Consider the following 22,890-nt stretch of genomic DNA (forward strand, 5'->3'; position numbering starts at 1 on the left):
TTTCCCCTACATCTGCTAGTCTACCACTGTAAGAGTTCACACAACTTAGTCAACTATGTTAAAGCCCATAGTAGCTTGTGGCTGCACACAGAAAATTCTAGCATGAATAATCTCATGATCCCTTTGAGCCTGGGTGGCGGTCCAAAAGAAAACAGGCAATCGCCGGAATACCTAGGTGCCTCAATCCACCCAGATGTGTATTTAAGTTGCCACCATAGATAAACCATTAATTTAACAAACTCACATCTGTCATGGATTTCACTCACCCAATCCACGTCTACTAGCATAGCATGGCATATCAAGCAAACGTAGAAGTAACTCCCAAAGGTTTGATAATAAACAGGTAATAGGTACTACCTCAACTACTTCCCAAACCCACAATTTAATTAGATCCTAATCATGCAATGTGTGAGAATTGATCTAATGCAATAAAACTGGGTAGTAGGAGGTATGATCAAAGTGTTACTTGGCTTGCTGATGATCCGTGAAACCTAGCGATTCGAAGTAGCAAGCGGGGCACTCTGGGTACTCTATCGCAAACAAACAAGCATACAATAAGTACTCAACTAATGCACAGGTAAAACTCGAATAAGAGATCTAACCAGAAAGTTCAACTTAAGAACTCCGGTTGGCAAAAAGAATCAAATCGAACGAAGCAACGAAAGACAAACGACAAAAAAAGGCTTCGTTTACTATTCTGGATCTAGGGCAATTTTTACAAAGGCAAAAACTTATTTGAGTTGGTTAAACGGAAAGAGGGTTTTAAGACGAAACTCCAGGCACTTGAATCGCCTGATTCCGATAAACGAGCGAAAAGTTATACTAGAACGAAAATCGGATCAGGAATCGCGATCAGAAAAATCGCGGATTTAATCCGATAAAAATAAAAACGACGAACAGATTATCGAACGAACGTTAGTTATCTGGATCTAAACGATGAACGCGTTCGTTAAAACAAACTAACGAGCGAACGCTCGCTAATTAGCTAAACCGAAAAACCGATCTTAAAAAACGAATCTAAAAAAACAAATGAAAAACCGGACGGAAAACCAAACAGTTTTCTCGAGGAAAACCGCCGGCGGCGGGGCAGCAGTCAACCTCCGGCGGGGCGGCGGCTCCGGGCGGCGGCGACGTGGGGCGGCGGCGGGGCAGCGGTGCGGCGCGCGAGGCGAGGCGGCGGCGGCGGCGGTGTCAGGGGCGACGGGATTGGGCGCTAGGGTTTGGGGCGGCTCGGGCTGGGCTCCCCGGCTTATAAAGGCCGGCCGGGCCGGGTGTCCTGGTCGGACACGGCCCGGTAGGTCGGTTCAACTTTTTTTTTTTATAATTACGCTCAGAAAAAAACCAAAAGGAATACTAAACGGACTCCAAAAATTCCGAAATAAAATTTCCCCGACTTCTAAAACCAAGCCGCACAGGATGAATATTTATTTTGGGCCTAAATGAAATTTTGAAAAACACGCATTTTTCTTAAATTCAAATAAAATAGCAAATAAAACCAAAGTAAAATCTTATTTGATTTTTTTATCAAATCCTGAATATTTCTTTATTTTGGGAAAGTCATTTTATTCACTCTCTCATATTTTGATAATAGAAATAATTGAAGATAAAATAAATAAAATCAAATGATCCTATTTTGAAAATTTGAGAAAACTCAAATATGAAAATAACGAAATCCCCAACTCTCTCCGAGGGTCCTTGAGTTGCGTAGAATTTCTAGAATCAAATGCAATAAAATATGATATGCAATGATGATCTATTGTATAACATTCCAAATTGGGATGTTACACATAAATAACACAACATCATGGATTAATTTTGGTGCGGTAATCATGGTTTAACAATTTTTTTGAGAAAAGGCATCAGCCGAGCCCAAGATGGGGCTCGAGCCTAGCCCGACTTTGAATTAACAAAGCCATCAACTGGCCAGATTACAAACAAACGCCCTCATGCAAAAGAAAGAACAACACGGCGGTAAGATACATACACGATGGACAACACCAAACTACTCCTCACACGCTACGGAAACTAGAGATAATCAAAAGAGAACAAAGCCGAAGATAACAAGGACCTCCTCCAAGAATGCTGCACCAGGAACAATATCACACTAGTTCGGAGGAGAGAGGGGGCGACACCAGCGGGGCATATGTTGTCGCCATGCACCTACGGGCCTCGGCACGGCACTCCCGTCCATTATCTTCGTAGAAGGCCACTACCTCCTTGCCTGGATTGAAGGTGTCGCACCATCGCAAGATGAGATGGATGCTGCGGGAAGATGGCCACATAGAGAGGGTCAACGCATCCCCAACGAGACGCCGGAGGCTCTCCTTGAGCAGAACATCGCCGCTGCACACATCCAACACCGGAGGGGGAAGTTTCACGTTAGGACAAGAGGGCCACGCCGCCGCCGCCACCCAACACCCACAAGCACCACTCGACCACAAGGCTCACAAAGCGGCGCCTTCAAGAAGGGAACGACGCCAAGAGCACCGCCGCCGCCCAACAAAGTTAGGGCTTTCGCCCGGGAGACCTAGGGGCAAGGGAAGTGAGGGGATCAGTCCATACCCCCGCCTCCAAGGAGGGTAACAACACATATAGTTCTACTAAAAAGATGTGCATATGTGACTGATCCATGGGGAAATGTGTTGTCATTGGAATAATCACTCTACTAAAACTTTCACCATCAACTTCTTTGGATATTTTCATTGGTTAGCTTTAGGAAACCTGCAAAAAGAAAAGGAACAATATAGTTACTATAAAATATCACATTTTAATATATATAAGCACATATGCATGGTTCTCAATGAAATAGATGCAAACATAATAAGTCAGACTGATTTGTGTTCTACGGAGTAATAAATAAAATATTGTTCCCTTTGATTCCTAGACGACCACGGCATGAAAGCCATCATTTGGCAAGAAAAGAATGTTACACTGAAGCCAGCTTGAAAATAGTCCTCAAAGCTTTTCAATTGTATAAACACTATTCTAATTGTGTAATATTCAGAATAATATACACTGTGTCGTGTCAGTTTCCTAGGAGTGGCAACATTAAGATCAACACCCAGATGCATATATCTAATCAGCACAAGATCCATATATACCTCATTAGCCCACATCTGCAGAGATGACTATCTAATCAGCACAAGATACATATATACCTCATTAGCCCACATGTGCAGAGATGACTATCTAATCAGCACACAACCAGATGCATATTTCCAAGAAAACTTACAGTACGGTGTTAGCATACATGTGCTTATATGAATCCAACTACATTTTCAGCTAGCAATAACAAGTAACAATCGAGCAACTGGTACCACACCACTTAAATCAACAACAAAAAAACAATCGTGTCATGGATGAACCTAGAATCAGCCTACCGAAAGCATGAATGAAGAATATATTGCTGGATGAAAAAATAGCCAACAAAGCTTATGAGTTTGTGTTCACGGTCTCTCCCAAGACAGAAAACGATGCCAACAAAGCCTCTAGATAAGTAATGAAAGTAGAGTGGTAATTTTTAAGGTATAGGGCTACAGATTATTTCGGAGGACAACCTTCAAAAATTCTTGATGGATGAAGGGCCAAGAACACAACTGCTCTGGATCTTAGTGTACGAAATAAAATAGAAACATTCCTTGGAAGATCCTAATAAAACTAACCACAAAGATGAGGTGCATTAGCTACTAGGCTTGGTCCCAACAAAACTAAGTAAACTAATTTCAAATAAAACCAGCAGACAAAGATTCATCATGTAAACGGTCATCTCGCAAAAAAGGGGCAAAACTAGTCTGTAACTAGGATATTAAAAAGGGTCAAAACTAGTCTTCATTACAGTAATGAAATAAAGTTCTAAAGCACACACAAAAATTAGAAGCTACACCTTTCAGCTCAAGCAACAAGTAATCTGAAAGTTGGCATATGGATTTATATTTCAATGACATACATTCATAGTTGAGAAGAACTGATTAAGTATGCACTTCCATAAAAAGCATATGAAACAACAGTACTACAAATGTTTCATAAGAAACAGTTTGTCATCAATGATAAGTATTACATATTAAACAATGGTCACAACGTCAAGAAACCTAGGAGAACTGAAAAGGAAACAAAATCAATGCATATGAAACATTGGTCTGATATATATTTCAGTTCCCTACGCGCTACGGAAGAACTACTATTGACCAATGCATATGAAACTTGTGTGAAGCAACATCAGTAGAAAAATATAACAATCATTTTCTATTTCTTCTAATATACTAAGCATTGCTTACATTTCTTTCATTTTCTAATATCCAACACTGATGCATCAATCCTACCTCCTTCTGGACAAGTAGTTTGTACAAGCAAATAAAACACTCCTAGATCTAGCATTGTGTAGTTCTTCTGGACAGCCACTAAAACATCAGCAACCAAATATTGTGTACTGATGTAGGTGTTCACTGGTGATTAACAATGGTGGGAATGATCTGAGAGAACGAGGCGGTGCTCACTTCCTGGATATGGATGTTCAAGTTCATCAGTGACGGTGAAGGCATGAACTCGAGAAAGATAGAGGTTGCAGAGGGGGAGAAGGAGGAGGGGGATAACCTTGACCGGAGGAGGTAGAAAACAACCACAAAACCATCACCGTCGTGGTCGTCGAAGGGGGTCGAAGCTTCGAGGTGGAGGGGAGATCCGGGGAAGGCGGACGATGACGGCTGCGGTCTGTCGCCGTCGCTGGAGGGGAGGATGTTGGATCCTGAACACCGGAGGGAGGGGTCGGGGGGCGTCGCTTCTGTCGTCGGCGGAAGGAGCTCGGAGGCGGCGGCGGCGGATCTTGGTCGACGGTGCGTTGTTCACTCGTGTGCCACTCGAGCCGTGGCTTTCCTCCCCGACCTGTCGGGTCGTGGCTTTCCTTCCCGTGGTAAGGTCGTGGGTCGGGCAGGGTTAACCCTCGGAGGATGCGGTCCAAATGACCATCTCGATTTCCCTGGGCCAACTCGGCCCGTGGTTCTTTGGCCTGGGGAAACAACGGGGATCCCCCGGGGATACCTTGCAACCAAACGAGGCCTGAAAGGTTTTGATATTTTGAACTTTCTAGTGTGTTTCCGTGGTTCACTGTGAAAAAGGGATGCTCAGACTTCAGAGTGATTTGGCCATTTGGGGCTTGAAAATTTGAGTCTTCTATAATAAACAAGTGTTCCTGGTACGCCGCCGCCAATTATAAACCGTCGTGTGCAGTACAGGGAACATAATGTGAAGGTTTAAACAGTTGAAAAGAAACACATCTACTCAAACAATCTAAAGGATACAGGAATTGCTTATAATTAGTAAGAAAAAGTTTCCGGTACTACTTGTTTTATTTGATGGTATCACAATGGTACCGCAACATGGATCTGAGGAGGCATGGGCTCGGTGTCATGGCAAAGGGTCTGCAGGCCAAAAGAGCTAGGCGGGCTCGGTGTGTTGGATCAGAGGAGGCATGGGCTGGTTTGAGATATGTTGGGAGTGGCTCAGACGGACCGATCCCACCAGACCTTGGCAAGCTTTACCGATGACAAGCGACCCGCAAGTTCAGACGGCGTTTACCAGCTTGGTCCACTGGCGACTAGGCTCAGGCGACAAGGTGCTATTTTTGAAAGATACATGGATGGACGGAGCCACGATCGATGAGATTGCCGCGGGTATCAACACACTAATCCGCACCCAAACTGTCAATAGAAGATCGGTGAAGGAGGATTTGCTGAACCATAGATGGGCATCTGACATTACAGGAGAGCTTTCCATAGATGGCATGGTTCAGCTGATCCGGTTGTGAGATCATGTTGTCCATTCAGCTCGACCCTAACCAGCAGGATGTGGCGACTTGGCCCTGGAACGAGCATGGCGTCTACACTTCAGCATCGGCTTACAAGATGCTTTTCATGGGTATGATAAAGGCTGCCTTCGCGAGCTGGATCTGGAAGTGTTGGGCGCCACTAATCATGAAAATATTCATGTGGCTGGCGATCCAATATCGCGTATGGACCTCTGGCCAGAGGCTTAGACATGGTCTGCAAGAAGAGCGAGCAACATGCTTCCTTTGCGACCAAGAGGAGGACACTGTTGACCACATCATGCTCTAGTGTGCATATTCCAGGCAAGTTTGGTTCATGACATTCACCAAGACCAGGATAGATCCATTGCTTACGCCCGAGGGTACCAAATCTTTGGAGAAATGGCGGGGCACTACACGCAAGCGCATCCCCCAAGCACGCCGCAAAGATTTTTACTCGCTAGTGATCTTGGTATGTTGGAGCCTTTGGAAACAAAGGAACGACCGTGTGTTTCGCAATGCAGCTAGTTTGATGAGTGCTACGGACCTGGAAACAAAAAATCTTTGAGGAGCTACGTATGTGGACCTAGCAGGAGGGAGAGGAGTAAGGGTGTGGTGTGAGTAGTAGCTTTGGGTGGCAGGAGCTGGAGCTGGAGTGGTAATTTGCCTTGGGCGTTCCGTGGCTTTCAGGCTTCCTAATTTTGTACATACTTTTTCTATCTTCTATAAATTTATGGTACGCAATTTGCATACTCTAAAAAAACGGTATCACAACTTTTTAACCATTTTTTATGAATCATAAGAACCGGGCCGGATGTCTAAAATCCCTCAAACTGGTTCGGATGTCCGAAATCCCTCAAAGCGGCACCAAATCGAGGGGAGGTTTGTGGAAGTCTGGACGTTCGTCGGGTAGGACTCCAATAACACGGGCCCATCAAAAATGAGGCGGAGCCTGCTCAACAATTTCGCCACTCTTTTCCCACAACATGTTGTCTTTTCCCACTACCTCCGCCCCGTTCACTGCCCCCTTGTCCCGCTGACCGCCGCCGCAATGGAGCCATCCAAGGAGCGGATAATGATGTTAGACCAAACAATTTTTTTAAATGTTCAACATGTATTCATGAAAATGTTCAAAACAAGTATTTTAAAAAACGTACATCGTGTATTTAAATATATTCAACGTGTATCATAAAAATGTTCCACATGTTGGGGAACGTAGTATTTCAAAAAAAAATTCTACGATCATGCAAAATCTATCTTGGTGATGCATAGCAACGAGAGGGGAGAGTGTGTCCACGTACCCTCGTAGTCCGAAAGCGGAAGCGTTTAGTAACGCGGTTGATGTAGTCGAACGTCTTCGCGATCCAACCGATTCTAGCACCGAACGTATGGCACCTCCATGTTCAACACACGTTCAACACGATGACGTCCCTCGAACTCTTGATCTAGTTGAGGACGAGGGAGAGTTCCATCAGCACAACGGCGTGGCGACGGTGATGATGAAGTTACCGGCGCAGGGCTTCGCCTAAGCACTACGACGATATGACCGAGGCGGGTAACTGTGAAGGAGGACACCGCACACGGCTAAGAGAATACTTGGTGTGCCTTTGGGATGCCCCCCTCCCACGTATATAAAGGAGGGGGAAGAGGAGGCCGACCCAAGGAGGGCGCGCCAAGGGGGGGGGGAGTCCTACTTGGACTCCCGGTCCAAGTAGGATTCCCCCCACCCTTTCCTATTCCAATTAGGAGAAGGAGGGAAGGAGGAAGAGGGGAGAAGGAAAGAGGAGGGCGCCGCCCCCTCCTGGTCCAATTCGGACAAGCCATGGGGGGGCACCCCTTGAGGTCCTTCTCTCCTTCCCCCTAAAGCCCATTAAGGCCCATTACTCCCCCGGGGGTTCCGGTAACCTCCCGGTACTCCGAAAAATACCCGAAACACTTCAGAACCATTCCGGTGTCCGAATATAACCTTCCAATATATCAATTACCTCTCGACCATTTCTAGACTCCTTGTCATGTCTGTGATCTCATTCGGGACTCCGAACAAACTTCGGTCATCAAATCACATAACTCATAATACAAATCGTCATTGAACGTTAAGCGTGCGGACCCTACGGGTTCGAGAACTATGTAGACATGACCGAGACACATCTCCGGTTAACAACCAATAGTGGGACCTAGATGCTCATATTGGATCCTACATATTCTACGAAGATCTTTGTCGGTCAAACCGCATAACAACATACGTTGTTCCCTTTGTCGTCGGTATGTTACATGCCCGAGATTCGATCATCGATATCATCATACCTAGTTCAATCTCGTTACCGGCAAGTCTCTTTACTCGTTTTGTAATGCATCATCCTGTAACCAACTCATTAGTCACATTGCTTGCAAGGCTTATAGTGATGTGCATTACCGAGAGGGCCCAGAGATACCTCTCCAATACTCGGAGTGACAAATCCTAGTTTTGATCTATGCCAACTCAACAAACACCATCGGAGATACCTGTAGAGCATCTTTATAATCATCCAGTTACGTTGTGACGTTTGATAGCACACAAGGTGTTCCTCCAGTATTCGGGAGTTGCATAATCTCATAGTCAGAGGAACATGTATAAGTCATGAAATAAGCAATAGAAATAAAACTAAATGATCATTATGCTAAGCTAACGGATGGGTCTTGTCCATCACATCATTCTCTAATGATGTGATCCCGTTCATCAAGTGACAACACATGTCTATGGTCAGAAAACTTAACCATCTTTGATTAAGGAGCTAGTCTAGTAGAGACATACTAGGGACACTCTGTTTGTCTATGTATTCACACAAGTACTAAGTTGCCGGTTAATACAATTCTAGTATGAATAATAAACATTTATCATGATATAAGGAAATATAAATAACAACTTTATTATTGCCTCTAGGGCATATTTCCTTCACCACGTGTATATTACAAATGTACAATGTGTATTAAAAAATAGACATGTGTTGAAATGAAAATAAAAATAATAAACCCAGAGAAAAACGGTAAAGAAACGCCAAAAACCGAAGAAAAGCCGGTGAAGAAAAAAAGGAAAAAGGTAAGAAAAACACCGAGAAAAACTAGAGCTAGAGGCGTTACACTAGTGGGTTGACCCACTCCCTCGCGGCTAGAGGCGAGACCGAGTTACGTCTAGCGACGGACGAGAAATAGGCCTGCCGCTCGCGAAGAGCGATACATAGGGCGTGTTTGGTTGTCATCTACGAATTTGTCTGCATTGCATACATATCCCAATTGGGCTTGGCTAAGGGAAAACAGGCAAAAAATCAAAATCTGCACCTCGTTTGGTTGCCTGCATCGAGGCTGCCTACACCAGTGGATTGGTTTGGCACGCCGTTCGGTGTCCTGCATTGTTTCCACTCATGTAGCTACACATTGTATGGTTGCATACACGTGATATGATTGAGAGTTAACACTTACCGTTAACACGCAAGTTACACTAGAGTGCCTCACGACTGCTGTGGACGGTGACCGTGGCGCCGTGTCCGACATGATGGAGTCGCGGGCGAGCGTTACAGTTAACACAGAGTTGCACTAGAGTGCCTCGCAACTGCGGTGGGCGGTGACCGTGGCGTCGCATGCGACATGACGGTGTCACGGGCGAGCGGTCCTATCGGTGCTGCGGTGAACTAGTTGCCAGCGTCGTCGCCGCGAAGAAAGTTCGTGCAGAGGAGTGCTAAGGTAGAGGATGGGGAAGGAGAAATGTAGTGCCTGTTAGACCACATTGACTGTGGTGGACGGTGACCGTGGCACCGCATCCAACACGACGAGCACGGAGTCGTGGGTGAGCGACCCCGTCAACGTCACGATGAACTACTTGCTAGCGTCGTCACCACGGAGAAAGTCCAGCGAAGGGAGGAATAGAAGGGCGCTGAGGCAGATGCATGACAGAGGAGAAAAAATACAGTGCAAATGCCATGGCAGCGTCAGTGTAGTACGATGTGGGCGAGAAGGCCGAGAGGAAAAACATCGAAGATGGCGTTAGTGTAGTACGATGCGGGTGAAGAGGCCGAGAGGAAGATCACGCCGTCGGTGGTGACAGTGTAGCAAGACACTAGAGAGGAGGTCGAGAGGAACAACGCCGACGATGGTGCTAGTGTAATAGGATGCGGGAGAGGAGGCCGAGAGTGGGATTAGAAGGGATGAAGAAGATTAAGGAGTGTCATTGAAATATATCACACGCATATGCATATGTATAGTTCGTGAGGAAGATATAGATCTACTCGTCTGAGATTGTCGAAACAGAAAGAAAACATGCAGCATGAAAGTCGTGTGAAACTGTGAGATGAAGCTACTGGTGAACGGAAATTTCAAACGGTCAACTGTGCGCGATGAATGTAACAAAATTTGTCCAAAATAGCTTCAAACATGAACACAAAATTAAACATTTACAATGAATGAACCACGAACCAGTCATCTGAATGGAACCACAACATCGTAGTGTTTTTTTGTTCATGTAAACCTTACATCAAATCGAAGCACTGTTGTGTAGATTAGAATGGACTAATAAAAGTAGACGAGATTAGGAGTTAAATGAACAGACATGTGCATCTTCAAGTACACCCATACACGAGACAAAACAAGATTTCATCACTAGACCAACCCACCTGCGCTCGACTGCATCCCTCAAGCCTAGTTCGCTGAAAACTGCCGATTTAGCGTTCCGACCAAGATAGACCCGGAGGTGGATTAAGGTTCGTGCTATGCAGACCCAACAGTGAATGCATGCAACTAAACATACCAAATTCTTTTCACACATATGTCTTTTCTTTTGATGGAAAGATCTTTATGGCTAGCTTTATTAAACTCAAATAATGCACATCATCTACTCAAAATTTAGCGATAGTACTGGAGGTGCATCGATCCATAAGAAAGGGGTGTTTGCACGCCCCCACTCCGCTAGCTCATGAGCAACTACATTTGATTCTTTATTACGATGCTCAATAGTAACCTCCCTAAACTTTTATAATGACTCTATGCAATTATCTAAAATTGTAGCCACCACCATAGAATGTACCTCATTCAGATGTATGGCATCGACCATGATAGAATTGTCCATCCTTACCAAAACATTATTGCACCCCATGTTTTGAATTAACTTTAGCCTTTTAAATAATGCCGCCGCTTCCGCAAAGACAACATCTGCCACATGCTCAAGACGAAGTGCATGCAGCCTATCAAACCCGCCCATAATGTTTTAGGTGACTTGATTTTCCTGGCTCGCAGGAACGCGGTCCGGCCCGGCCCAGCCCTGTGGACGAGGACGTTTGCTTTGGTATGTCGACAGCGACAGCTTGCTTCTAGATGTCCTCAGAAGGGCAAAAGAAAATCTGGCTTCTAGATGGAAATTAGGGCCGACGCACACACCGCCAGAATTCGGTGTGCTCTCCGCCGTACTAGGAGCAAGAAGTCGGCCGAACCCGCGGGCGCGCGTCCCTATCGTGTCGCGTTGCCCCACCCGCGCGCCAGCCATTCAGTGGGCACCGCCGCGCCCAAACCCAAAACAGCCAGGATATTATTATATTAATCCCGAATCGACGTGGAGATCCCGGCCCTTGCCTTGCGCGAGGCGAACAGGCATGGCTATGGTAGGCACCCACGGCCACATGACGCCGACGTGCACCTCGCTCGCTCCCTCTGTCGACCCACGGGACCACGCCCCAGCCAGATCACGATGATGCCGCCGCTGACTCACAGCCCCGACCTCCCACAAAAACAAATATCAATCAGCGCGAAGCAGTCCGCTGCGTTATAAAAACAAACCCGGCCGGAAGCCAACCGCATTCCCGTCTCACCTGCCTACTTTTCCTCTGCTCCCCCAACCCATCCTCCGTTCTCTCTTCTCAGATTTGTGGGTTCGTGTCATGATTTCACCGCCCCCGGTGATGCAATCCTCCGCGGCGAGGCCCGCGCTGGCCGGGTTCCGCCAGGCCGCCGCCTGCTCCAGCTCCCGCCGGTCGGTCCGGTGCGCGGTGGCCGTCGCGTCGGCGGCGCCGGCCGGGAGGTGCACGCTGTACGAGGTGCTCGGGCTGCGGGCCGGCGCCACGGGCGGCGAGATCAAGGCCGCGTACCGGCGACTGGCTCGGGAGCGGCACCCGGACGTGGCCGGCGCGGCCGGCGACGACTTCATCCGCCTGCACGACGCCTACGCCACGCTCTCCGACCCGGACGCCCGCGCGCGCTACGACCGCGACGTCGTCGTGCAGGCCTACGCGCAGCCGCCCGCTTCCAGGCCGAACGGCGTCTGGGGCCGGCCTCGCCGCACGTGGGAGACAGACCAGTGCTGGTAGGTCCGACCTCCATCGATCCAGAGCTTCGGCCTTGTGAATAGCCACCACTATAGCAGCGCTCTTCCCCACGCGCGGCCATGGCCGCTCACCATAGATTTTTTGTTACGGTGACCCAACCATGCGTCTGTACATGTAAATCCCCACCTCTTCTTGATCTTCTGAATGTTCAGTCATCTTCAGAATCAAAAATTAACCTGTGTTAATATGCAATAGCAGCATCAATCTGATACTGTACATTTCGGGTCGACATTGTTTTCCGGCGACCGAAGCCGTCTCTGTTTCTTGGCTGGCAAACCAGGATTGACGACGACGTGCTACCGTCGGGTTGTTTATTCGATGCCAGCCAACGATTGCCAATTGGGTGGGTGGCCTCAAATTTCCCTCCCCTGTCAAGGTCAAACGTGATCATCGACAACCGACGCCTCTGTCGGTCCACCTCTTCAATATACCACTAGCAATTGGTCCACCTCTTCAATATACCACTAGCAATTTGGATAAGGATTTTACTGATGCGTTGGCCTCTGTTAAGATTAAAATATGTGTCTAGAGCATATCTAGATGTGCTTTAGTTATTGCATATCTAAATGAGTGAATCAAGCATAAGGCTACCCGTAATGGAAGTATCATAGGTAGTATCATGCATGCCAACTAAGCAAGTTTGATAAGGTGGCACAGAATTAAATGAAGAAAGAGAGGCTTGAGTATCATATTAAATGATGTGTTACTTTGTGTCATGCATGTCAATAAATGTAGTTCTCTATGATACCAACTTATGATACTATGCATTAGGGACTTAGTATCATAGACTAGTATCATATGCATGATACTAGTATATGAGGCTAGTCATAGTGGGAGTAACTTAGATAGTAACATAGCGCATTTTAATTTTTTTTGCTTATGTGACAAGTAGTTAATGAGAGGTGTAGTTAATGAGAGGTGGTAACATAATATGTTAATGTAACATAGCACTATCCAAGACAAGATGAGTCTACAAGCTATTAAAAGAAACCATCTATGACACTACTACTATATTACTTTGCACTATGAAGATAGTAATTTAGCCTAGTGTCATATGCATGACACTAGTATAAGTTACTCCCCACTATGACCAGCCTGATACTCCCTATTACAACTAGCCTAAAGAGGAAAAAAAATCACACGAATCTCAATGTAACATCAATGACATATGACTTAGATGTGCAATATTTATGGCACATCTAGATGTGCTTTAGCAAAACTGTTAAAGTATAATCTGTAACTAAGGGAAATCTCTCTTTGTCCATCGAACGAGCGGTTGCACCCACACGGACGCCCGTGTCTGTCGCAACCGTCGCCTCTCTCCCGTCCGCCTGGAACCGATGCATCTCTTCAGGATCGTCGCGTCTCTCCAAGGGATATATATACTCCCTGTAACCATCATCAAAGGATCAATCAGTCTTTGATTTCAAACACGTTATCACGCACGTAGAACAACCAGTGAAGAGCGAAAGAGAAAAAGAAAGGGAGGGAAAGAGCACTCGCCGCCGGTGAGATGCCAAGCCTCGTCTCCTTCCTCCGCCTGATCCATGAGGATGGTCGTCGCTACGGTCGCCGTTTCCACGGACTGGGTAGACTCCGGCGATTTCATCGCCAGGCTATCCGTCGCGCCGCTGAACGCGACCACCGTGGCGCTAGGAGAGGCGCTCGTGGTGCTCACCACACCCCGGGACACGGTCGCCGCGCCACAGGATGCGCCCACCGCGGTGCTCCCCGCGCCCATGGCCATGCGCACATGGGGCTCAACCCTCGGATGGTGGCCGGCCCGAGCGCCCGATGATGAACGGGGCCGCCGTTGCGCCTGGATCGCCCTCCGGATCTCCGCCTCCACCTCCTCCACCGGCCGCGTGGCTCCCGCCCGCGACACCAACGCCCCCGATGAGGCTGTTGGCCCGAGCCGTGGCTCTCCTGGCTACGCGCCCGTCCCGATGCACGCCATTGTGGACGAAGAGGCCACACTTGGCTTAGTGTCAGCGCCCACCAGCGTCATCCGCCTCGGAGTAGGGATGGAAGGTGCCGGCGTCAACTCCCCACCACCACTGGAGGCTACTACGGGCCCGGGCATCCACGCGGAGCAGCGCTTTGGCAGCCTCTTTGGACACGCTGTCGCGGCTCTCGACAGCCTCCCCATTCGCCGCCCAGGCTCATGGGCTCCGGCGAACCTCGGCTTCGCCACCACTTCGCTGCGCCAGGCCTCCACCATCGCCGTCTCCTCTTCGGATGAGGAGGGCTCGGCGGCGACGAGCCGGTGACCACTAGAGACCAATGGGATGCGGCGGCGGCCGCTCCCCCCGCTGGTAGCGCCGTGTCAGAGGAGGGGATCGAGTGGTGGTGCGGGCGTCGGATTATCCGACCCCTATCCGTAACCGCCCTCTTCCCCCTCTGCCTTATGCGGTGCGGCGGCAGTTGGGCCGGCCAAAGGCCGTGCAGGCCCAGGCCCAGGCGCCTGCGGGTCCTCCTGTTGGCCGTGGACTTCATTCTTTTCTCTGTTTTTATTAGTCTAGTACTAATTATTCTACATGGTGTAGTTTTAGACTATATTTAGTACTGTTTTAGTACTACTATTTACATTTAGTCCAGTTCTAGATTTACTCTAGTTTAGAATTTGTGTAATTATTGGTGTGTTTATATTATGTAATGGCTTGATAATATAAATAAAGTACCGAATTTCATTCGGGAAAAATGACATGTTCTATGTGTTTACCACATCTCATATTTATTGAACATGTTTTTGCGATTGAGACCTTCTCTAGCATATCAAACTTGCAACTTTTTTAATATTTCTCCCTCACCTTATTTGGAATCACAAGGTAATGAGTTGTGATCTACTGCACATTTGCAGACTATCCTCTTTTACTATAAGGTCTACGCTTTGTCAATCCCGACAAACGATTACCTTCAATGTGTGTTCCTTATATCTAAATTGTAGCATACATAAGGTAATGTCCATGCAGCCTATTACTATGAGATCTAATTGATCTTCAAAGTGTTATATTCACACAATTGAGGTTGAGAATTTTTCAAGTTTACACTTGAGTATCAAATTTTTGCATTCTTATTACACAACCATGATGGTTTTTAATTTACGCCCGTAAATTAATTATCTCTGGTTTCCCATGTAGGCAAAGATGACTGTCAAAGAGTTTGAGGAGCTTGCCCTCAATGGCCACAACTACCCTACATGGGCTATGGACATCAAGATCAGTCTTGCGTCCCGTGGGATAGCGCGTGCAATACAACCACTGGAGACTCCTCTCCTGGCTGGGGCCATGCCACTGACAGAACAGCAGAACTATGCTGCTTTATTCATTATAAGGCACCATATTCATCCAGATCTCAAGTCTGAGTATTTACAGGAGGAATCTCCTAGTACTCTGTTTCTGGCCCTCAAAACGAGGTATGAACAACAGAAGGCAGTAGTCCTGCCGGAAGCACTCCATGATTGGACTCATCTCCGTCTTCAGGATTTCAAGTCCATCGGTGAGTACAATCATGCTGCTCATAAGATATGTTCCAAACTGCGCTTTTGTGAGAAGGAACCTACTGAGGGGGAGAAGATAGAGAAAACTTTGTCTACTATGATCCCTTCAGATAGGATCCTCCAACAGCAATGCCGTGCTCGTAACTACACTGTCTATTCCGAGCTTATTCACATGTTACTTCAGGCTGAAAAGCATGATGAGCTACTCGCTAAGAATGGCTCTCAGCGCCCAGTTGGGGCACAACCTTTACCTGAAGTTCACTTGAATGTTGCAAATAGACAAAAGTTTAATGGTACCTCTCGGGGTAAACAATCCAATTTCGAGCATAAGCGAAAGCGCAATGGGAATAGGAGATCTAGATATCCATGCAAGGGAAAAGGCACTCCAAAGCCCAGGTTTGATAATTCTAAGCTTTGCAACAAGTGTGGATGTTACACGCATTCTACTGAAAAGTGCACAATGGCCAAGCATCTGGTTATGCTGTACCAGCAATCTCGGGGACGCAAAGCACCTCAAGGGAAAAGGTTTAAAGCCAACTTCAACCTTCATCCAGATAGCGCAAAAGGATCTGGTGGTTCACACGATGTTCCTCCTGGATCGAGCAACGCCGTGGTTGCTTATCTGCCTGAGGATACCGCTGAAATGGAGAACACGTTGATTGAGTACACCACAAACAACGTGTTTGGCGACTTCGACTAGTCCCTCAATCTCCTTAGTGATCTACTTAATTATATCCATTTGTGATGATTGTAATAAGAACATAAGTTTGTTGTTGTCTTTATATTGTATTGTATCAGCACATTTGATATAATAAAGATTGTATTCTATGTATTAACATGAGGTTTTCTTATTGAAAATTCTTTTGTTTTATATAGTTTTCTACGGGGACAATCTGATGGAAGAGGAATTATGCCTTGTGGACAGTGGTACCACAAACTTACCGAGGGAGACAAAATATTTCCAAACTCTGAAAAAGATGAATGGGGATATTCTAACTATCGCTAGACGCGATACAGTGATTGTTGGTACTGGACGTGCCATATTCACCCTCCCAAGTGGTACACAAGTGACGATTGAGGATGCTTTATTGTATCCCGAGTCATCACGTACCCTGGTCAGTTATCGAGATATCCGTAAGAATGGTTTTCACATTGAAACCCATGAAGACAACAAAGAGGAGTATTTACTCTTCACTAAAGATGACGGATATGGCAAAAAGGTACATGAGAAAATTATTTCTCTATCGTCTGGTTTGTACTATATGTACATCAAACCCCCGTGGAACATGTTGCATACAAAGTATTTTTTTTAGAATGTTAACGCATTCCAAACCTGGCATGATCGCCTAGGCCATCCTGGATTAGGGATGATGAGAAAAATTACTAGCAATTCCATTATTCATAATTTGCTTGAGTCAAAATTTCCTCAATCTTCTGATTTTGTGTGCACATCTTGTGCCACGGGAAAGCTAATTTTGAGGCCCTCGCATCTCAAAATACAAGCTGAACCACTTCAGTTCCTTGAACGTATTCAAAGAGACATTTGTGGTCCCATTCAGCCATTATCTGGACCTTTCCGGTATTTCATGGTTCTGATTGACACATCTACACGATGGTCAAGTGTGTGTCTTCTATCCACACGAAACCATGCATTTGCCAAGATAAAGAGGCAAGTCATTAAGTTGCAAGCCCATTATCCTGAAAGTCGAATTAAGTCAATTCAAATGGACAATGCTGCAGAATTCTCCTCACGTGCTTGAATGATTGTTGCATGGCTTTGGGGATTGAAGTTCATCACTCTGTTCCATATGTCCATACACAAAATGGTTTGGCTGAAGCATTGATTAAGAGGATCAAACTCATTGCAAGACCTTTGTTGACGAACTGCAACTTGCCAACCTCTTGTTGGGGTCACACTGTTTTACACGCTGCTGACTTGATACAATTGAGGCCAACTGCATATCACAGTTCTTCCCCATCTGCGTAAATTTGGATGTGCTGCATACATCCCGATCTCACCACCACAGCGGACATCTATGGGCCTGTTGGGGAACGGAGTATTTCAAAAAAGTTCCTACGATCACGCAAAATCTATCTAGGAGATGCATAGCAACGAGAGGGGAGAGTGTTGAAGGAAATATGCCCTAGAGGCAATAATAAAGTTATTATTTATTTCCTTATATCATGATAAATTTTTATTATTCATGCTAGAATTGTAATAACCAGAAACATAATACATGTGTGAATACATAGACAAACAGAGTGTCACTAGTATGCCTCTACTTGACTAGCTCGTTGATCAAAGATGGTTATGTTTCCTAACCATAGACATGAGTTGTCATTTGATTAACGGGATCACATCATTAGGAGAATGATGTGATTGACTTGACCCATTCCGTTAGCTTAGCACTTGATCGTTTAGTTTGTTGCTATTGCTTTCTTCATGACTTATACATGTTCATATGACTATGAGATTATGCTACTCCCGTTTACCAGAGGAACACTTCGTGTGCTACCAAACGTCACAACATAACTGGGTGATTATAAAGCTGCTCTACAGGTGTCTCCGAAGGTACTTGTTGGGTTGGCGTATTTCGAGATTAGGATTTGTCACTCCGATTGTCGGAGAGGTATCTCTGGGCCCTCTCGGTAATGCACATCACTTAAGCCTTGCAAGCATTGCAACTAATGAGTTAGTTGCGGGATAGTGTATTATGGAACGAGTAAAGAGACTTGCCGGTAACGAGATTGAACTAGGTATTGAGATACCGACGATCGAATCTCGGGCAAGTACCATACCGATGCCAAAGGGAACAACGTATGTTGTTATGCGGTTTGACCGATAAAGATCTTCGTAGAATATGTGGGAGCTAATATGAGCATCCAGGTTCCTCTATCGGTTATTGACCGGAGACGTGTCTCGGTCATGTGTACATTGTTCTCGAACCTGTAGGGTCCGCACGCTTAAGGTTTCAATGACAGTTATATTATGAGTTTATGAGTTTTGATGTACCGAAGGAGTTCGGAGTCCCGGATGAGATCGGGGACATGACGAGGAGTCTCGAAATGGTCGAGACGTAAAGATCGATATATTGGACGACTATATTCGGACATCGGAAAGGTTCCGAGTGATTCGGGTATTTTTCGGAGTACCGAAGAGTTACGGGAATTCGCCGGGGAGTATATGGGACTTATTGGGCCATACGGGAATAGAGGAGAGAGGCCAAAAGGAAGGAGGCGCCCCCCCCTCTGGTCCGAATTGGACAAGGGGTGCAGCCCCCTTTTCCTTGTTCCTCTCCCCCTCTTTCCTTCTCTCCTACTCCAACAAGGGAAGGAGGAGTCCTACTCCCGGTGGGAGTAGGACTCCCCCCTTGGCGCGCCCTCCTTCTAGGCCGGCCGCCTCCCCCTTGCTCCTTTATATACGGGGGCAGGGGGCACCCCATGGACACAACAATTAATCATTGATCTTTTAGCCGTGTGCGGTGCCCCCCTCCATCATAGTCCTCGATAATATTGTAGTGGTGCTTAGGCGAAGCCCTGCGACAGTAGAACATCAAGATCGTCACCACGCCGTCGTGCTAATGGAACTCTTCCCCGACATTCTGCTGGATCGGAGTCCGGGGATCGTCATCGAGCTGAACGTGTGCTAGACCTCGGAGGTGCCGTAGTTTCCGTGCTTGATCGGTCGCGCCGTGAAGACGTATGACTACATCAACTGCGTTGTGCTAACGCTTCCGCTTTCGGTCTACGAGGGTATGTGGACAACACTCTCCCCTCTCGTTGCTATGCATCACCATGATCTTGCATGTGCGTTGGAAATTTTTGAAATTACTACGTTCCCCAACAGTGGCATCAGAGCCAGGTTTTATGCGTTGATGTAATACGCACGAGTAAAACACAAGTGAGTTGTGGGCGATATAAGTCATACTGCTTACCAGCATGTCACACTTTGGTTCGGCGGTATTGTTGGATGAAGCGGCTCGAACCGACATTACGCGTATGCTTACGCGATACTGGTTTTACTGCCGTGCTATGCACACAGGTGACTAGCGGGTGTCAGTTTCTCCAACTTTAGTTGAACCGAGTGTGGCTACGCCCGGTCCTTGAGAAGGTTAAAACAGCACCAACTTGACAAACTATCGTTGTGGTTTTGATGCGTAGGTAAAAACGGTTCTTGCTAAGCCCGTAGCAGCCACGTAAAACTTGCAACAACAAAGTAGAGGACGTCTAACTTGTTTTTGCAGGGCATGTTGTGATGTGATATGGTCTAGACGTGATGAGATATAAGTTTGTATAAGATGATCATGTTTTGTCGAAGTTATCGGCAACTGGCAGAAGCCTTATAGTTGTCTCTTTATTGCATAAGATGCAAGCGCCAAATAATTGCTTTACAATTATCGCTATGCGATAGCAATAGTTGCAAGAGCAATAGTTGGCGAGACGACCATGTGACGACACATTGATATAGATCAAGATGATGGAGATCATGGTGTCATGCCGGTGACGATGGAAATCATGACGATGTTTTGGAGATGGAGATCAAAGACACAAGATGATGATGGCCATATCATGTCACATATTTTGATTGCATGTGATCTTTATCTTTTATGCATCTTATTTTGCTTAGTTATGACGGTAGCATTATAAGATGATCTCTCACTAAATTTCAAGATAAAAGTGTTCTCCCTGAGTATGCACCATTGCCAAAGTTCGTCGTGCCCAGACACCACATGATGATCGGGTGTGATAAGCTCTACGTCCATCTACAACGGGTGCAAGCCAGTTTTGCACACGCAGAAATACTCGGGTTAAACTTGACGAGCCTAGCATATGTAGATATGGCCTCGGAACACTGGAGACCGAAAGGTCGAGCGTGAATCATATAGTAGATATGATCAACATAATGATGTTCACCATTGAAAACTACTCCATTTCACGTGATGATCGGTTATGGTTTAGTTGATATAGATCATGTGATCACTTAGATGATTAGAGGGATGTCTATCTAAGTGGGAGTTCTTAAGTAATATGATTAATTGAACTTTAATTTATCATGAACTTAGTCCTGGTATTATTAGCATATCTATGTTGTAGATCAATAGCTCGCGTTTAGCTCCTCTGTTTTATTTTTGATATGTTCTTAGAGAAAACTAAGTTGAAAGATGTTAGTAGCAATGATGCGGATTGGATCCGTGATCTGAGGTTTATCCTCATTGCTGCACAGAAGAATTATGTCCTTGATGCACCGCTAGGTGACAAACCTATTGCAGGAGCAGATGCAGATGTTATGAGCGTTTGGCTAGCTCAATATGAGGACTACTTGATAGTTTAGTGCACCATGCTTAAACGGCTTAGAATCGGGACTTCAAAGACGTTTTGAACGTCATAGACCATATGAGATGTTCCAGGAGTTGAAGTTAATATTTCAAGTAAATACCCGAGTTGAGAGATATGAAGTCTCCAACAAGTTCTATAGCTAAAAGATGGAGGAGAATAGCTCAAGCAGTGAGCATGTGCTCAGATTGTCTGGGTACTACAATCGCTTGAATCAAGTGGGAGTTAATCTTCCAGATAAAATAGTGATTGACAGAATTCTCTAGTCACCATCACCAAGTTAGTAGAACTTCGTGATGAACTATAGTATGCAAGGGATGACATAAATGATTCCCAAGCTCTTCGTGATGCTGAAATCGACGAAGGTAGAAATCAAGAAAAGCATCAAGTGTTGATGGTAAACAAAACCACTAGTTTCAAGTAAAGGGACAAAGGGAAGAAAGGGGAACTTCAAGAAGAACAGCAAGCAAGTTGCTGCTCAAGTGAAAAAACCCAAGTCTGGACCTAAGCCTGAAACTGAGTGCTTCTACTGCAAAGGGACTGGTCATTGGAAGCGGAACTACCCCAAGTAATTGGCGGATAAGAAGGATGGCAAAGTGAACAAAGGTATATTTGATATACAGATTATTGATGTGTATATTACTAGTGTTCGTAGAAACCCCTCGGTATTTGATACTGGTTCAGTTGCTAAGAGTAGTAACTCGAAACGGGAGTTGCAGAATGAACAGAAACTAGTTAAGGGTGAAGTGACGATGTGTATTGGAAGTAGTTCCAAGATTAATATGATCATCATCGCACACTCCCTATACTTTCGGGATTAGTGTTGAACCTAAATAAGTGTTATTTGGTGTTTACGTTGAGCATGAATATGATTTAATCATGTTTATTGCAATACGGTTATTCATGCAAGTTAGAGAATAATTGTTGTTCTGTTTACATGAATAAAACCTTCTATGGTCATACACCCAATGAAAATGGTTTGTTGGGTCTCGATCGTGGTGATACACATTTTTATAATCTTGAAGCCAAAAGATGCAAAGTTAATAATGATAGTGCAACTTATTTGTGGCACTGCCGGTTAGGTTATATTGGTGTAAAGCGCATGAAGAAAATCCATGCTGATGGGCTTTTGGAACCACTTGATTATGAATCAGTTGATGCTTGCGAACCATGCCTCATGGGCAAGATGACTAAGACTCCGTTCTCTGGAACAATGGAGCGAGCAACTGACTTATTGGAAATAATACATACTGATGTATGCAGTCCGATGAGTGTTGAGGCTCGCGGCGGGTATCGTTATTTTCTGACCTTCACAGATGATTTGAGCAGATATGGGTATATTTAATTGATGAAACATAAGTCTGAAACATTTGAAAAGTTCAAAGAACTTCAGAGTGAAGTGGAAAATCATCGTGACAAGAAAATAAAGTTTCTACGATCTGATCGCAGAGACAAATATTTGAGTTAAGAGTTTGGCCTTCAGTTAAAACAATGTGAAATAGTTTCACTACTCACGCCACCTGGAACACCACAGTGTAATGGTGTGTCCGAACGTCGTAACCGTACTTTATTAGATATGGTGCGATCTATGATGTCTCTTACCAATTTACCACTATCATTTTGGGGTTATGCATTAGAGACAGCTACATTCACATTAAATAGGGCACCATCTAAATCCGTTGAGACGACACCATATGAACTATGGTTTGGCAAGAAACCTAAGTTGTCGTTTCTTAAAGTTTGAGGTTGCAATGCTTATGTGAGAAAGTTTCAACCTGATATGCTCAAACCCAAATCGGAGTAGTGCATCTTCATAGGATACCCTATAGAAAATGTTGGGTACACCTTCTATCACAGATCCGAAGGCAAGATATTCATTGCTGAGAATGGATCCTTTCTAGAGAAGGAGTTTCTCT

General features: G+C 45.6%; 3 protein-coding genes and 1 long non-coding RNA gene across 4 annotated transcripts; 3 read left to right on the forward strand and 1 right to left on the reverse strand.

Moving 5' to 3' along the window:
- Window positions 1–11,593: 11,593 nt before the first annotated feature.
- LOC125523505 (chaperone protein dnaJ 11, chloroplastic-like) lies at window positions 11,594–12,333 on the forward strand. The gene has a single exon (XM_048688534.2). The coding sequence runs from the start codon at window positions 11,698–11,700 to the stop codon at window positions 12,121–12,123; it is 426 nt and encodes a 141-aa protein (XP_048544491.1). The 5' UTR covers window positions 11,594–11,697; the 3' UTR covers window positions 12,124–12,333.
- A 740-nt stretch (window positions 12,334–13,073) lies between these two features.
- LOC125523506 (uncharacterized) lies at window positions 13,074–13,781 on the reverse strand. The gene is made up of 2 exons (XR_015610606.1): window positions 13,645–13,781; window positions 13,074–13,530 (listed from the first exon to the last, which is right to left on the reverse strand). It is a non-coding gene; the product is annotated as an uncharacterized LOC125523506 (long non-coding RNA).
- Window positions 13,689–14,663, forward strand: LOC147959373 (uncharacterized). The gene has a single exon (XM_087532633.1). It carries the CDS (start codon window positions 13,689–13,691, stop codon window positions 14,409–14,411), a length of 723 nt encoding a protein of 240 aa, XP_087388759.1. The 3' UTR covers window positions 14,412–14,663.
- Window positions 14,664–14,928: 265 nt separating this feature from the next.
- Window positions 14,929–16,471, forward strand: LOC147959374 (uncharacterized). The gene has a single exon (XM_087535141.1). The coding sequence runs from the start codon at window positions 15,288–15,290 to the stop codon at window positions 16,338–16,340; it is 1,053 nt and encodes a 350-aa protein (XP_087391267.1). The 5' UTR covers window positions 14,929–15,287; the 3' UTR covers window positions 16,341–16,471.
- The last annotated feature ends 6,419 nt before the right edge of the window (window positions 16,472–22,890 follow it).

The sequence above is a fragment of the Triticum urartu genome, chromosome 7A, assembly GCF_056163025.1.
Source record: "Triticum urartu cultivar PI428250 chromosome 7A, HENAU_Tu73, whole genome shotgun sequence".
In the NCBI taxonomy this organism is placed as follows: Eukaryota; Viridiplantae; Streptophyta; class Magnoliopsida; order Poales; family Poaceae; genus Triticum; species Triticum urartu.

Bases quoted from the DNA above. Each gene is read 5' to 3' on its own strand.
- LOC125523505 (XM_048688534.2), top strand. From the start codon at position 11,698: ATGATTTCACCGCCCCCGGTGATGCAATCCTCCGCGGCGAGGCCCGCG.
- LOC147959373 (XM_087532633.1), top strand. From the start codon at position 13,689: ATGAGGATGGTCGTCGCTACGGTCGCCGTTTCCACGGACTGGGTAGAC.
- LOC147959374 (XM_087535141.1), top strand. From the start codon at position 15,288: ATGACTGTCAAAGAGTTTGAGGAGCTTGCCCTCAATGGCCACAACTAC.